This window comes from Caretta caretta, chromosome 2, assembly GCF_965140235.1.
Source record: "Caretta caretta isolate rCarCar2 chromosome 2, rCarCar1.hap1, whole genome shotgun sequence".
In the NCBI taxonomy this organism is placed as follows: Eukaryota; Metazoa; Chordata; order Testudines; family Cheloniidae; genus Caretta; species Caretta caretta.
Genome location: NC_134207.1, coordinates 146,776,666 through 146,793,684, shown reverse-complemented (window position 1 = coordinate 146,793,684; position 17,019 = coordinate 146,776,666). Strand labels below are relative to the sequence as shown.

The 17,019-nt window shown below is 45.8% G+C and overlaps 1 protein-coding gene across 6 annotated transcripts in view; it reads right to left on the bottom strand.

The window, feature by feature from the left end:
* The window catches only part of NFX1 (nuclear transcription factor, X-box binding 1), a 253,243-nt gene that overhangs the window by 33,010 nt on the left and 203,214 nt on the right, over nucleotides 1-17,019 (bottom strand). For 5 of the 6 annotated variants that reach the window (XR_007355121.2, XM_048839501.2, XM_048839500.2 and 2 more), the window contains one exon: nucleotides 12,604-12,670. Coding sequence is in view for 3 of the 6 variants with exons in the window: in XM_048839501.2 (XP_048695458.1) it covers nucleotides 12,604-12,670 (67 nt within the window). In the remaining 3 variants the exon portion in view is untranslated. Of the gene's footprint in view, nucleotides 1-12,603; nucleotides 12,671-16,158; nucleotides 16,336-17,019 lie in introns of those variants that run through there. The other variant, XR_007355124.2, reaches the window with a different exon arrangement.

The window sequence follows — 17,019 nt, the reverse complement described above, 5'->3', positions numbered from 1 at the left end:
TTCAGGTACCTCCTCCAGGGTAATCTTGAGCTCTTCTGTCACTCTCTGAAACAACTCTTGAAAGTGAGCAAGCTCATCAGTAGTGGGAGGTGGTGGGGGAACTGTGGCATCTTGTGGTGTTATTGCTGGAGAGGAAGTGTGCGGGGTAGTGTCCTCTGTAGAGGTGGTGGCCACTTCAGGTATTATCTGGGTTTCAGTGTAAGCCGGCAGTGGGGAGTATCTGACAGCTTTCCTCCGGGCAGCCCGCGTAACACCTGAGTGTGGTGTGGTGTAGGTCCATGGACCCCAGTGTGGCCATTGCCTCGGGTGGGGGGCATAGGTGGTCCCATCCAGGGATTGCCATACTAGTGTGGATAGCCTTGAGGATATGGACATCATGCTGTAGTGCATCTCCCACTTGTAGGTAACTGAATCTGGGGAGAGTACTGAGAGGAAAACATCTGGTCATTGTATTCCTCTTCCTCCCACACTTCATTGGAGGGGCTTGAAGGTAGGGTGCTAAAGGTCTCAGTGATAAACTGGTGCCGAGAAGAGGAGACTCAGGAGCATGGGACACCCTTTACTCCTCTGGCTGTAAAAACTGCGGTGGAGCTGATGGAGGCAGAGTCTGCTGGGGCATCTGCTGATGCCGGGGGTGCAGGTTGGCTCTGCGGAGTAGGTGCCCCTGTGGTAGGCACTGCAATAAACGCTGGAGACCTCAGGGGGCTCGGTGCCGAGAGCAGTGGCTGCAAAAGCAGTGCGCAAGATCAAAGGACGGTGCCGCAGCTGCCACTTGTATTGTTGGCACCGTAGCAGCTCTCGGCACTGTACTGAGAGAGGTGGCTGAGGGAGAGCTGAAAGAGGTGGGCAACTGAAAGTCCTGAGTCTTGGCACCTTGTAGAGGGGCAGCCGACTCACAGTCGGTGCCTGAGGTGCTTGCAACGTGAAAGGTGCTGAACTGTGGAGCAGGAGTTACCGGTTTTAACTTTTCCCCTGCGGAATGACTCCTGAGGGGAGAGGAAGCTGGCTGTTTTTTTTGCTTTTGCTTTGCCTCTGGAGGGTGTCACAGAGGTTTGCTGGCCAGGGTCAGAAGCAGGTCTGAGGGAGTTTTCCTGGACAGCATTTTAAGCCTGAGCTCCCTGTTCTTGCGGGTCCGCGCTTTCAATTTGCTACAGTGGATGCCTTTTTGGGGTACATGAGACTCCCCCAAACAGCGTACACACTGTGAATGCCCATCTGAGATGGGGATGGCATCCTTACAGGAGGCGTATCTCTTGAAGCCTGGGGAGCCAGGCATGTCCATAACGGCAGAGTTTTTTTTCCCACCAAAAATAAATGTAACAGGTAATGCAACTTTTCTAAATAGTAACTCTAATGATTAAAAACTATCTAACTAAACAGAGAAACAAACTAGCTAGCTAATCTCAAAGAGCACTGCTGAATTCTATCTCTAGCCAGGGATGGTAGAGAAGGAACTGAGGAGTCCGGGCTGTGTACGTGCTATTCAAACACTGACAGCTTGAGAGGCAGGCACAGCGCGTGTGCAGCCCGCAGGAGTACTGCTGTAGAAATATCCGATCGAAGGTGCTGGGACACACCTTGACCTGAAGTGGAGCATCCACAGGGACACTTCTTGAAGAACACCAAGATCTGGACAAATGGAAATATAAAAGGTATGTATCCTTCCGAGCAAAGGAAACCACCTCGTGCATGGCCTGAAGGATGGACCTGAGAGTTTTTACATGAAACCTCTCTTTCCAGACTCTCAGACTGAGAAGGCACAAATATAGAATTCTTCCATGCATTTATACTGTGAAGTATCAGGAATAAAATCCCCATGCCAGCCAAAAAGGAAAAACTACAAAAATACCTTCCTTTGGCCAGCATTGTATTGGCTACAGTAAGGAATTTTATCACTTTTACTAAAATTTGCAGAGGACACAAAGAATGTTGGAGTGGTAGGGGAAGTCATTTGGAGTAATCTGGATATTTTGGCAAGGTGGGCCCATTCAAACAAAATGCATTTTAATATACTCAAATGCAAGTTCATACATTTAGGAACAAAATGCAGGTCATAAAGAATGGGATATACAGTGACTCTCAGAAGGATTTAGAGGTTATAGTGGACAGACAAAATGGAACAGGAACTGCTAGTGCAATGCTGTGGCTAAAAGGACTAATGTGATCCTTGGATGTGTAAACATGGGATTAATAAGGAAAAGTAAGGAGGTGTATATAGTATTGGTGAGACTGATTCTGGAATACAGCATTCATTTCTGATGTCCACATTTTAAAAAGGATGTAGAAAAATTGGAGAGGGTACAGAAAAGAGCCACAAAAATGATTTGAGGGCTTAAAAGAATCCCTTACAAGAGACTTAAAGAGTTCTTACCATTTAGCAAAAAGAAAAGGAGTACTTGTGGCACCTTAGAGACTAATCAATTTATTTGAGCATGAGCTTTCGTGAGCTACAGCTCACTTCATCGGATGCATACCATGGAAACTGCAGCAGACTTTATATACACACAGAGAATATGAAACAATACCTCCTCCCAGCCCACTGTCCTGCTGGTAATAGCTTATCTAAAGTGATTATCAGGTTGGGCCATTTCCAGCACAAATCCAGGTTTTCTCACCCTCCACCCCCCCCACACAAATTCACTCTCCTGCTAGTGATAGCCCATCCAAAGTGACAACTCTTTACACAATGTGCATGATAATCAAGTTGGGCCATTTCCTGCACAAATCCAGGTTCTCTCACCCCCTCACCCCCCTCCCAAAAACCAGGTAATAGCTTATCTAAAGTGATCATCAGGTTGGGCCATTTCCAGCACAAATCCAGGTTTTCTCACCCTCCACCCCCACACACAAATTCACTCTCCTGCTGGTGATAGGATGGGCTATCACCAGCAGGAGAGTGAATTTGTGTGGGGGGGTGGAGGGTGAGAAAACCTGGATTTGTGCTGGAAATGGCCCAACCTGATGATCACTTTAGATAAGCTATTACCAGCAGGACAGTGGGCTGGGAGGAGGTATTGTTTCATATTCTCTGTGTGTATATAAAGTCTGCTGCAGTTTCCACGGTATGCATCCGATGAAGTGAGCTGTAGCTCACGAAAGCTCATGCTCAAATAAATTGGTTAGTCTCTAAGGTGCCACAAGTACTCCTTTTCTTTTTGCGAATACAGACTAACACGGCTGTTACTCTGAAACTTACCATTTAGCTTATCCAAAAGGTGGACAAGAAGTGACTTGATTATAGTGTAGAAATATCTTCCTGGGGAGAAAATACCAGATACTAAAGAGTTATTAAAGCTGGCAGAGAAAGGAATAACAAGAGCCAATGGCTGGAACATAAAGCCAGACAAATTCAAATGAGAAATCAGGCACGTTTATTTATTTATTTAAAACAAAAACAAAAACAGAGAAGGGGATTAACTATTGGAACAAATGATTAAGGAAAGATATCTTCAGATCAGGTCTGAGTGTCTTTTTGAAAGATATTCTTTGGCCCTGTCGGTACTGAGAAACTTTGAGGGGCAAAGTCCTGAAAGAAATTTAATGAAATATCCTAGGGAAATCCCCTTCTGTGGCAGGCACAAAAGATGAATGCAAGGAAGAAATGCTACAGTGGCACAGCTGCATCCATGCCACTGTAGCGTTGTAGTGTAGACACTTACTACAGAAGGGGCTCTTCAGTAACTCCACCTTACCAAGAGGCAGTAGCTAGATTGGTGGAAGAATTCTCTCAATAACCTAGCAGTGTCGACACTGGGGCTTAGGTTGGCTTAAATGCATCACAAAGGGTGTGTGTGTGTGTGAAATTTTTTACAGTCCTGAAAGAGGTAGTTAAGATGACCTACCTTTGTAGTGTAGATCAGGCCTTAAGTGCTCTATTTAAATCCTCGAAAATTTTAATCCCCTAAGGGCCAAATCAGTTTAGACTTCGAACCCTCCACAGCCTCTCAGGGCTTGGCTACACTTACATTTTATAGCACTCTAACTTGCTGGCTCAGGGGTGTGAAAAATCACCCTCCTGAGTGCAGCAAGTCAGAGCGCTTTAAAGTGCTAGTGTAAACAGGCTCGGAGCTAATTCCCTCGTGGAGATGGATTACTAGGAGTGCTGGGAGAACTTGCATGCGACCACATTCACAGTTCAAAGTGCTGCCACGGAAGCGCTCCTGCGACAGCGCTTTGAAGTTTCCAGTGTAGCCATGCCCTCAGTCTTATATGTCTACAACCCACTGTACAAAGACTGTCTGGGTGTCATCAAAGACATAACATACAAGTAGGAAGTGTTATAGGTGGCAATCAAACAAGATGCCAGACCTTCATGATTAGATCTTAAGGAAATTGGATAAAAGCTGAAACCCTCTACCTGTAGTGTCCTGGAAATGAGAACTGCATGGATGGTGAATGAGTGGAGGGATGAAGGAGGTCCAGAGACCAATACTGGCAGGGCCAAGCAGGGGCCACAAGGAGAACTATCCCCTGATCCCAGCAGATTTTGCAGAGGATCTGGGGGAGTAGGAGAATGGGTGGGAAGGCATAATGGAGCTGGTCAGTCTTGGGAATGAGAAGGGCATTTCCCTGCAAACTGGGACTGAGGGCTCCCCTGGAGCAGAAGAGTAGAAGTTTATGGTTGGTTGCTGTGGCGAAGAGGTTCCAGTGAGGCGTGCCCCACTCATGAAAGATGTAGCATAGCATAGGATCGTGGAGTTCCCACTCGTGATTCACATGGAAGGAGTGACTGAGCTGGTCTGTGAGGGAGTTGCTTGTGCCCGGAAGGTGTACGGCGTGGAGGGTGATGTGCTGGAGGCACCAATTCCAAAGGAGGATAGTCTCCACATAGAGGCAGAGGGATCGGGCTCTGCCCTGCTTGTTGACATATACGACCACCACCATGTTGTGGGACAACACTTGGACAGGGAGGTGGCAGAAACAAACTGCAAGCACAGTTCGAGGACACTGATTGCATCCTTGCCTCGCGGTGTGACCAGAGGCCCTTGGCCGTCCAAGTGGGCTCCCCAGCCCACCAGTGAGGCATCGGTGGTGAGAGTAGTGTGGGACATGGGTGGTGCGAAAGGAATACCTGCGAGGACTGCGGACGGATTGCACCACCAGGTCAGGGAGGCAAGGATGGAGGGAGGGTGAGTGTCCGTCTGTGGGTTGTAGACTGAGCAGAGACACAGTTGGAGGCAGCGCATATGCAAGCAAGCGAATGGCATGACCGCGGTGTAGGCAGCCATGTGGCCCAGGAGAGAGAGGCACAGGCAGACATGCGTGCTTGGCCGATGGCACAGGCGTGCGATGAGAGCGCTCAGGGCTGCAAAGCGGTCCAGAGGGAGAAAGGCTCAGCTGAGTCCAGACATGAGCCAATAAAGGTGAAGGTGCACATGGGGACAAGCACCAATTTGTCTTTGTTGATACAGATGCCCAAGTAGTCCAGGAGGGCACAGGGGGTCCGGATGCTGTTGAGGAGAGTGGTGTGCGAGAGTGCAACTAGAAGACAGTTGACAAGGTAGGGAAAGGGGGAGGGCCCTAGTCAATGCATATAAGGTGCCACAGCTGTGAAGACTTTTGTGATGATGTCGGGGAGCAGTGGCAATCTTGAAGGGGAGGACCCAAAACTGATAATGGGAGGCGCCCACCATGAAATGTAAAAATATGCGATGGGCAGGATGGATGTCTACATGAACGTAGGCGTATTTCATATCAAGAGCTGCAAAGCAGGAGCCACAGGGAAGGCATGGGAGGATAATGGGGAGTGTGACCATATGAAAATGGAAGTTACAAATGAATTTGTTCAGAGAGCGGAGATCCAGGATGGGGCAGAGGCCACCCCCTTTCTTTGGTATGAGGAGATAGGGAGAGTGAAGGGACTCATCAGTTTTATCATTGAAGTGTTTTTGATTGTTGAATGGGAGGCCCTCAAGTGTGGTTTGGACCTCCTTTGGGAATCCACTGGACTGTAGCCGGGAGTCAAGCCGGAAGCCAGGGAGTGGGAGGCGGTATCAGCAGCATCGACCGTGGTCTGAAGGGCCACCTTGGCGACTAATTTGCCCTTGTCCATAAGGTGTTGAAAATCCTGCTTTTAATTAGGGGGCAGGAAAACTTGAAAGTCTGCAATTTGTGTGTAGGAAAGGAAGTTGTATTTTGCCAGAATGGCCTGGTAACTGGCAATGCGGAACTGAAGGCCCACGGAGGAACAGACTTTATGGCCAATAAGGTCAAGCTTGTTCACCGCCTGGTTCAGGAGGGTGGAATGCAGATGTTGTTGGCGGGCATGTTCTGTGGCCACCTGAACCACCCAGGAGTTTGGAGGAGGGCGGGAGAACAAGAAGTCTGTCCCCTTTGCTGGGACAAAGTACCTGCACTCAGCTCATTTTGGAGTAGGGGTGGAGAAGGCAGGGGTGTGCCAAACAATTTGTGCTAGTTGGAGAATGACATAGTGTATGGGCAAGGTGGTGGGGGAGAGTCCAGGGGGCTGCAAAATGTCTACGAACTGATCATGGGGGTCTTGGACATCTTCCAAAGGGAGGTTAAGGGACGTTGCCATATGGTGGAGAAGGTTCTGGTATTGAACATGGTCATCTAGAGGTGAGTGCAGGTGGAATGATGACATCATCACGTGATGAAGAAGCCCCAGTTGGGACTGAGAGAGCCAATGGTGCCGGCAATACTGGTGGTATGGAGGGCACTGGAAGAGTTTGAAGCTCTGTGGGGATCCTCCTAGACAGAGGGTGGGTCCAAAGAAGGCAAAGATGGGAGGTGGCGTGGGCGTGAGGAGAGGCCACAGCGGCAGTATGGGTCCCAGGCGGACCAGTAGGCAAGGCATAAGGGTTGCCTGGCATGGGCATCCCTGTGGATAGGTGAGCCATGGTTTGGCTTTTGGGTCATAGTGAGGCAGACAGGGCCGGCAGTGGGGATCTGGGCTGTTGGAATGAGCTGGCGAGAAGGCTGGGTCCTGTTCTGAGGACCAGTCTGACACCAAAGATGGATCTGGTAGAGGCAGGGCTTAATTAATACCTGTAAACAGATTTAAAGCTTATCTCAGCAGAGAAACCATAAAAAACCTGGCTTCCTGTGTGTGGGTGGGGAAACTGAGGGACACTGCCTCATGGCTTTAATGGCTGGATGCCAAGAGAACTATAACACAAACTGCCTTTGAGCTAATCAACGACTAACCGTCTTTCAGTAAACTAAGAGGGGAGGTGTGACACTTGGGGGGACATCCAGAACCTCCATATTCATCCTTGTAAAATGACTGCATGGTATCCAATGCAAAATTTGTCGTGTCGGGTGTCTTTGGAAGGCTCATGATGCACTGAGCATTGTTGTTATAGTAAGGTTATAGGTTATAATTTCATGAATGTAGTTATGAGGTTGAAAATGTATCCTCATGGCTTAAAATAAGCCCAGGCAAAAAATTCTCCAAGAGCTGAGATGCAGTTCACACCTCATCAGGGCATGTATGGGACAAACCCAGCCCAGCCTCACAGGAACAAAGGATGCTGGCCTAGACAGCAACAAAAGAATCTGGGAGACTCTCAAGGGAGTCACCCTCCTTCCTTTGGTCAGTTTGGAACTGCAATGAGGTAATGCTCACCTGACTCTGAAGGGAGGGGTGGAGGGGCCAAAGCCAAGAGGGAAGAAGGAAAATGATAAAAGGGAGAGACGTTTGCCATGCTCTTCCTCTCTCTTCTACCTACATCTACAGACACCACATCAAGCTACTGAAGCACTGATCAAAGGGGAGAGCCTGGCTGAAGAGCAACCAGCCAGCCTGTGGTGAGAAGCATCTAAGTTTGTAAGGGCACTGCAGGTGTTGAGATCAGCTTAGAATGCATTTTGCTTTTATTTCATTTGATCAAATCTGACCCATTATGTTTTGACTTATAATCACTTAAAATCTATCTTTATAGTTAATAAATTTATTTGTTTATTCTACCTGAAGCAGTGCATTTAGTTTGAAGCGTGACAGAGACTCCCCTTGGGATAATAAGCCTGGTGCATATCAATTTCTTTGTTAAATTGACAAACTCATATAAGCTTGCAGCGTCCAGCAGGCATAACTGGATACTGGAAGACGGAGGTTCCTAGGGCTGTGTCTGGGACCAATGGTATTGGCTAGTGTCATTTGCTTGCAAGTAACTGGGATGAGTTTACAGGCCAGAGGCTGTGCGTGAACAGCTCAGGAGTGGGGGTTCTCACAGCTGAGCAGGGTAAGGCTGGCTCCCAGAGTCAAGGATTGGAGTGACCTAGCAGATCACTGGTCCAGACAACACCAGAGGGGAACATCACAGGGAGGTTGAGGTTGGATATTAGGAAAACCTATTTCACTAGGAGGGTGGTGAAGCATTGGAATGGGTTACTTAGAGAGGTGGTGGAATCTCCATCCTTAGAGGTTTTTAAGGCCTGGCTTGACAAAGCCCTGGCTGGGATGATTTAGTTGGGGTTGGTCCATTGAGCAGGGGGTTGGACTAGATGACCTCCTGAGGTCTCTTCCAACCCTAATCTTCTATGATTCCAAGGCCAGAACGGACCATTGTAATCATCTAGTCTGATCTCAGGCCATAGAACCTCCCCAAAATAATCCCTAGCTTTTAGAAAATAATTCCTAACTTTTAGAAACACATCCAGTCTTGATTTAAATATTATCAGGGATGCGGAATGCACCACGAAGCTTGGTAAATTGTTCCAATGGTTACTTACTTTCACTGTTAAGAATTCACACCTTATTTTTAGTCAGAATTTTTCCATAGCTCCAACCATTTTATCGTGTTATATCTTTCTCTGATAGATTGATAAGATGGGTGAATTAGAGTGCCTCGTGTTAAAAGAGGATATTGATATAACAGGCATCACAGAAACCTGGTGGAGTGAGGACAATCAATGGGTCACAATCATTCTGGGGTACAAAATATATCGGAAGGACAGAACAGGGCATGCCGGGGTGGAGGGGGTGGCACTATATGTGACAGAAAATGTAGAATCAACTGAAATAAAAATCTTAAATGAATCCACATGTTCCATAAAATCTCTATGGATAGTAATTCCACGCTCTAATAAGAATATAACAGTAGGGATCTATTATCGACCACCTGACCAGGACAGTGATAGTGATAATGAAATGCAAAGGGAGATTAGAGAGGCTATCAAAATAAAACTCAATAATAGTGGGGGATTTCAATTATCCCCATATTGACTGGGTACGTATCACCTCAGGACGAAATGCAGAGACAAAATTTCTCGATACTTTAAATGACTGCTTTTTGGAGCAGCTGGTACAGGAACCGACAAGAGAAGAGGCAACTCTCGATATAGTTCTGAGTGGAGCAAAGGATCTGGTCCAAGAGGTAACTATAACAGGACCGCTTGGAAATAGTGACAATAATATAACAACATTTAGCATTCTTGTGACAATAATATAACAACATTTAGCATTCTTGTGGTGGGAAGAACACCTCAACAGCCCAACACTGTGGCATTTAATTTCAGAAAGGGGAACTATGCAAAAATGAGGAGGTTAGTTAAACAGAAATTAAAAGGTACAGTGACTAGAGTGAAATCTCTGCAAGCTGCATGGACACTTTTCAAAGACACCATAATAGAGGCTCAACTTAAATGTATACCCCAAATTAAGCAACATAGTAAAAGAACTAAAAAAGAGCCACTGTGGCTTAACAAGTATGTAAAAGAAGCAGTGAGTGATAAAAAGGCATCTTTTAAAAAGTGGAAGTCAAATCCTAGTGAGGTAAATAGAAAGGAGCAGAAATACTGCCAAATTAAATGTAATAAGAAAAGCCATAAAGGAGTTTGAAGAACAGCTAGCCAAAAACTCAAAAGGTAATAACAAAAATGTTTTTTAAGTACATCAGAAGCAGGAATCCTGCTAAACAACCAGTGGGGCCCCTGGATGATCGAGATACAAAAGGAGCACTTAAAGACAAAGTTATCGCAGAGAAACTAAATTAATTGTTTGCTTCAGTCTTCATGGCTGAGGATGTTAGGGAGATTCCCAAACCTGAGCCGCCTTTTGTAGGTGACGAATCTGAGGAATTGACACAGATTGAAGTGTCACTAGAGAAGATTTTGGAATTAATTGAGAAATTTAACAGTAACAAGTAACCAGGGCCAGATGGCATTCACCAAGAGTTCTGAAAGAACTCAAATGTGAAATTGCGGAACTATTAACTATGTTTGTAACCTGTCCTTTAAATCAGCTACTGTACCCAATGACTCTAAGATAGCTAACGTAACGCAAACATTTAAGAAGGACTCTAGAGGTGATCCTGGCAATTACAGACCAGTAAGTCTAACGTCAGTACCTGGCAAATTAGTTGAAACAATAGTAAAGAATACAATTCTCAGACACACAGAAGAACATTAATTGTTGCACAAAAGTCAACATGGTTTCTGTAAAGGGAGATCATGTCTTACTAATCTATTAGAGTTCTTTGAGGGGGTCAACAAACATGTGGACAAGGGGGATCCAGTGGACATAGTGTACTTAGATTTCCAGAAAGCCTTTGACAAGGTCCCTAACAAAGGCTCTTATGTAAATTAAGTTGTCATGGGATAAGAGGGAAGATCCTTTCATGGATTGAGAACTAGTTAAAAGACAGGGAACAAAGGGTAGGAATAAATTGTAAACATTCAGAATGGAGAGGGGTAACTAGTGGTGTTCCCCAAGGGTCAGTCCTAGGACCAATCCTATTCAACTTATTCATAAATGATCTGGAGAAAGGGGTAAACAGTGAGGTGGTAAAGTTTGCAGATGATACTAAACTGCTCAAGATAGTTAAGATCAAAGCAGACTGTGAAGAACTTCAAAAAGAACTCAAAAACTAAGTGATTGGGCAACAAAATGGCAAATTAAATTGAATGTGGATAAATGTAAAGTAATGCACATTGGAAAAAATAACCCCAGCTATAAATACAATATGATGGGGGCTAATTTGGCTACAACTAATCAGGAGAAAGATCTTGGAGTCATCGTGGATAGTTCTCTGAAGACGTCCATACAGTGTGCAGTGGCAGTCAAAAAAAGCGAACAGGATGTTAGGAAGCATTAAAAAAGGGATAGAGAATATCTTATTGCCCTTATATAAATCCATGGTACGCCCACATCTTTAATACTGCAAACAGATGTGGTCCCCTCATCTCAAAAAAGATATACTGGCATTAGAAAAAGTTCAGCAAAGGACAACTAAAATGATTAGGGGTTTGGAATGGGTCCCATGTGAGGAGAGATTAAAGAGGCTAGGACTTTTTACCTTGGAAAAGAGGAGACTAAGGGGGGATACGATAGAGGTATATAAAATCGTGAGTGGTGTGGAGAAAGTGAATAAGAAAAAGTTATTTACTTGTTCCCATAATATAAGAACTAGGGGCCACCATAATGAAATTAATGGGTAGCAGGTTTAAAACAAATAAAAGGAAGTTCTTCTTTCACTCGGTGCACAGTCAACCTGTGGAACTCCCTGCCTGAGGAGGTTGTGAAGGCTAGGACTATAACAGGGTTTAAAAGAGAACTGGATAAATTCATGGAGGTTAAGTCCATTAATGGCTATTAGACAGGATGGGTATGGAATGGTGTCCCTAGACTCTATTTGTCAGAGGGTGGAGATGGATGACAGTAGAGAAATCACTTGATCATTATGTGTTAAGTTCACTCCCCCTGGTGCACCTGGCATTGGCCACTGTCAGTAGACAGGATATTGGGCTGGATGGACCTTTGGTCTGACCCAGTATGGTCATTCTTATGAAGAGTCCATTATTAAATATTTGTTCCTCGGGCGCAATCACTTGAAAAAGAATTTCAGTAACAGCAGAGAGAGCATTTCAGAAAGATTGAACTAAAGATATTAGTTTGTCTCTGCTATACTATTCATCTTCTTTTGGCATACAAACAATAAACATTCTGTTAAATAACATTTTCCAAATGTCAAGTAAAGATGAGACAAAATATCACCAAAATGTTTCAGAATTTAGAACAAAGGCTTGACATACTGAAACCAAGAAACTATTAGATTAATTAAATTTAGCATTAGGAAATAACAGTGTTCAATATTGCAAATAAGCAAAATGAAATTTATTTGAATTTTGATAAAAACTTGCTGAAAGAGCAAAATTCGGTAACCATAAAAAACAAAGTCAAAGAGTCTAATGCTCATATTCATTGAAATGAAAATATACAATTATCATTACTTGATTATTTCCCTCTACCTCACAAAATTATATTAAAATTCATGGATTTTTAAAACCAGAAGCAACCATTATGATAATGTAGTCTGACCTCCTGCATAACACAAGCCAAAGAATCTCACCCAGTGATCCCTGCATCAAGTTCATAACTTCTGGTTGCACTAGAGCATCTTTTAAAAACATATCCAATCTTTATTTAAAAGACTTCAAGTGATTGCGAATCCACCCTAGGTAAGTTATTCCATGGGTTAATTACCCTCATTGTTAAAAATTTGCACTTTATTTCTAGTCTGAATTTGTCTAAAATTCAATGGTTGGAAGTTGAAGCAACGGTGTCATTAACATCGACTCCAATAAACACACTATTTCTTTTAAATGAACACTCTGTGTAAAGCAAATTCTTTGGCCACCAACCTTATTTACAGCTTCCACGAGTGTTCTCATTTCCTTCTCAATATCACTGACGAACTTTAAATCTTTCCTGAAATAATAAAGAATTATAATTCACCTAGTATACAAGATAAGAGATAAATGTAGCATTTACCTACCACATATGTACATTGATAAATGCAATATCATTGAATAAATTAGGAGGGAGAGGGTTAGAGTGAACAGCCAATCAGCACAGGGCAGAGAATGTTCAGGCAGAACTGTAGGAAGTACTGTGTTCGGAGGTATCTGCTTTGCGTGCTTCTGCTCCTACAGGCTGGAATGTATGGCTGGCTCTTCTCTTTAAAGGGGCACCACCTGGGTCCTATTCAACCATGGAGGGAGGGAGGGTGTGGTGTGGTGTGGTTCCCTTGCACAGTTCTGGGTCCAGTAATGGATGTACTCTGGCTCTCTTTAGACACAGTCCCCACTGCCTGAGAAACCAGGGAGATGCCTGCTGAAGGATGTCTCCTTGTTTTAGGCTGTCTGTGCCGCACCTTGTGAAGGAAGGGGAGCTAAAGTGAATCCTGCTCCAGAGGGATCTATTGTGCGGGACCCTGTTTTCTGGTTGCAGAAAATACAAAAATTTCTGAGAATATGTCTACACTATGAAATTAGGTCAATTTTATAGAAGTAGATTTTTAGAAATCGATTTTATACAGTCAATTGTGTATGTCCCCACTAAACACATTAAGTTGGCGGAGTGCGTCCTCACTACCGTGGCGAGGATCGACTCATGGAGCGGTGCACTGTGGGAAGCTATACCACAGTTCCCACAATCTCCGCTGCCCATTGGAATTCTAAGTTAAGCTCCCAATGCCTGATGGAGCAAAAACATTGTCGCGGGTGGTTTTGGGTACATGTTGTCAGTCTCCCCTCCCTTCCTCCCTCCCTCTGCGAAAGCAACTGCAGAAAATCATTTCGCACCTTTTTTTCTGGGTTACCCGTGCAGATGCCATAGAACGGCAAGCATGGAGCCCGCTCAGCTCACCATTGCTGTTGTGAGCATTGTAAACACCTTGTGCATTATACTGCAGCATGTGCAGAACCTGGCTAAGAGATAGCAGCACATGGACGATTGTGAGGAGGACATGGACACAGATGTTCCTGAAAGCACGGGATGTGGCAATTGGGACATCATGGCAGCAGTGGGTCTGGCTGATACAGTGGAACACTGATTCTGGGCCGGGCAAACAAGCACAGACTGGTGGGACCGCACAGTCTTGCAGGTATGGGATGATTCCCAGTGGCTGCGAAACGTTCACATGCATAAGACCACTTTCCTAGAGCTCTGTGAGTTGCTTTCCCCCGCCCTGAAGCACAGGAATACCAAGATGAGAGCTGCCCTGACAGTTGAGAAGTGAGTGGCGACAGCCCTGTGGAAGCTTGCAATGCCAGACAGCTACCGGTCAGTCGGGAATCAATTTGGAGTGGGCAAATCTACTCTGGGGACTGCTGTGATTCAAGTAGCCAATGCAATCACTGACGTTCTGCTATCAAGGGTAGTGACTCTGCAAAATGTGCAGGTCATAGCGGATGGCTTTGCTGCAATGGGTTTCCCTAACTGTGGTGGGGCGATAGACGGAACGCATATCCTTATCTTGGCACCGGACCACCTTGCGAACCAGTACATAAACTGCAAGGGGTACTTCTCAATGGTGCTGCAAGCACTGGTGGACCACAAGGGACGTTTCACTGACATCAATGTGGGATGGTGCACGACGCTCGCATCTTTAGGAACTCTGGGCTGTTTGACCAGCTGCAAGAAGGGACTTACTTCCCAGACCAGAAAATTACTGTTGGGGATGTTGAAATGCTAATAGTTATCCTTGGAGACCCAGCCTATCCCTTGCTCCCATGGCTCATTAAGCCATACACAGGCAGCCTGGACAGTACTAAGAAGCAGTTCAACTATAGGCTGAGCAAGTGCAGAATGGTGGTAGAATGTGCCTTTGGATGTTGTGACAGACCCAGAGCAGTGGGATACAGGAGTCTGGTAGAAGGCAAATATACTGGCCACTGGATGAACAGTTTTCTGTTCCCTGAGTGACCAGAGCAGGGGCTGACCTAGAGCAATCAGGAACCTGCTAGAACCAATTAAGACAAGCAAGCTAATTAAGACACCTGGCGCCAATTAAGAACTTACTAGAATCAATTATGGCAGGAAGGCTAATCAGGACACCTGGTTTAAAAAGGCCTTCCCATCAGTTAGTCGGGGGGTACGCAAGGAGCAGGGAGAGAGAAGGTGTGCTGCTGGAGGACTGAAGAGTACAAACGTGATCAGGCATCAGTGAGGAAAAAGGAGATGCTGGGGGAAGGCCATGGGGAAGTAGCCCAGGGAGTTGTAGCTGTCATGCAGCTGATACAAGGGACATTGTAGGCAGCTGCTATCCACAGGGCTCTGGTCTGGAACCCGGTGTAGAGGGTGGGCCTGGGTTCCCCTCATCCCCACAACTCCTGATCGGACACAGGACAAGTTGACCTGATCTGTGAGAAACACCAGAACGGAAGGTGTATTTTGGAAAGGGATCTGGCCTGTCCCAGACCCACTAGGTGGGACACAGAGACTGCGGGATTGTTCTCCATTTCCCCAATGCTGGCCAGTGAGGAGGTTAGCTGAGTGAACGGCAGGTTTGAGCCTCTAGCAGAAGTGGCCAAACTGAGGGCTACTGTGAACCTCTGAGGCGAGCAAATCAGCCAAAAAGCGCAGGACCCACCAAGGCAGAGGAGGAACTTTGTCACAAAGTTCAAAAGCTCGCTGGCACTGTTTGCTGATTAGGTTAGACCTCAGCACAACCAATATTCCCATTGTTATTACTGCTTGCTGTGTGCTCCATAATATCTGTGAGAATAAGGGGGAGATGTTTATGACAGGGTGGGAGGTTGAGGCAAATTTCCTGGCTGTCAGTTTTGAACAGCCAGACACCAGGGCGATTAGAAGAGCACAGGTAGGCACGCTGTATATCAGAGAGGCTTTGAAAACCAGCTTCATGACTGGCCAGGCTACAGTGTGACAGTTGTGTGTTTCTCCTTGATGCAAACCCGCCCCCTTTGTTGATTTTAATTCCCCATAAGCCAACCACCCTCCCCCCTTCGATCACAGCTGGCAAAGGAAATAAAGTTACTATTGTTTTGAAACCATGCATTCTTTTTTTATTAATTTAAAAAAAAAAGGGGCGGGGGATAACTGATAAGGTAGCCCGGGTGGGGTAGGGTGGGGTGAGGGAGACGGGGAGGAAAAGGGCACATTGCTTATTGTAGCCACACTGCAAATCAAAACTGTTTGAATGACAGCCTTCTGTTGCCTGGGCCATCCTCTGGAGTGGAGTGGCTGGGTGCCCGGAGCCTCCCCCCGCATTCTTGGGCATCTGGGTGAGGAGGATATGGAACTTGGAGAGGAGGGCAGGCGGTTGTACAGTGGATGCAGCAGCGGTATGTGCTCTTATTGGCTTTTCTGCAGTTCCACCAGACGCCTGAGCATGTCCATTTGCTCCCCCATTAGCCTCAGCATTGCATCCTGCCTCTTCTCATAGTGCTCACTTAAAGCTTTCCTGAACTCTGCTACTGAATGCCTCCATGAATTCCGCTATGCCCTATCAGTGTGGAAGGACTGCATGAGCTTGGAAAACATGTCATTGCGAGTGCGTTTTTTTCGCCTTCTAATTTGCGATAACCTCAGGGACGGAGATGATATGGGGAACACGGAAACATTTGCACCTGCAGGGGGATAAAAAGAGAGTGTAAAATTTAAGATGATACTTTTCTGAGAACAAAAGGGAGACTCTTTCACAGTGAATCAAGCAATTCACAGCAGGCAGCACATGTGCTTTAGGTACAAGGTCACATTTGGCCTTTTATATTGAGCGCCTGCTGGTATGGTGACACATCACACACAGCTGGGCAACAGAATTCGGTTTCCAGGCAGCCATGGTAAGCCAAAGGGTACTTGGCTTCTAATGCCTTCATAACATGTCGAAATGTTTTCAAACTGCAGTGCCTTGCTTTCCCATAGCAAGCAATGCTGGTTGGGTTTGCCATTTAAAAGGAGGGGCTGTGGTTTTCGGGAGGATGTGCAGCACACACTTCCCTCAACCCCTCTGCGTGGCTATTTGGGATGATCCCTTCACCCTTCCCCCACCGCGTGGCTATGGGATGATGCCTTTTAGCCAAGCACAAATAGCCCGGCATGAACGGGGTCCTTTTACTGTTCCCTTACAAAAATTCCCCTATTTCAACAGGTGACCATGAATGATATCACTCTCCTGAGGCTAACACAGAAAGATAAAGACCGAATGCTGCTTGAATGTGATTAAAACCCGGACCATTTGCTGCTATGTTTTGTGCTGCAACGATTCCAGACTACTACTGGCTTGGCGTGGTAAAGTGACCTACTGTGGAGGA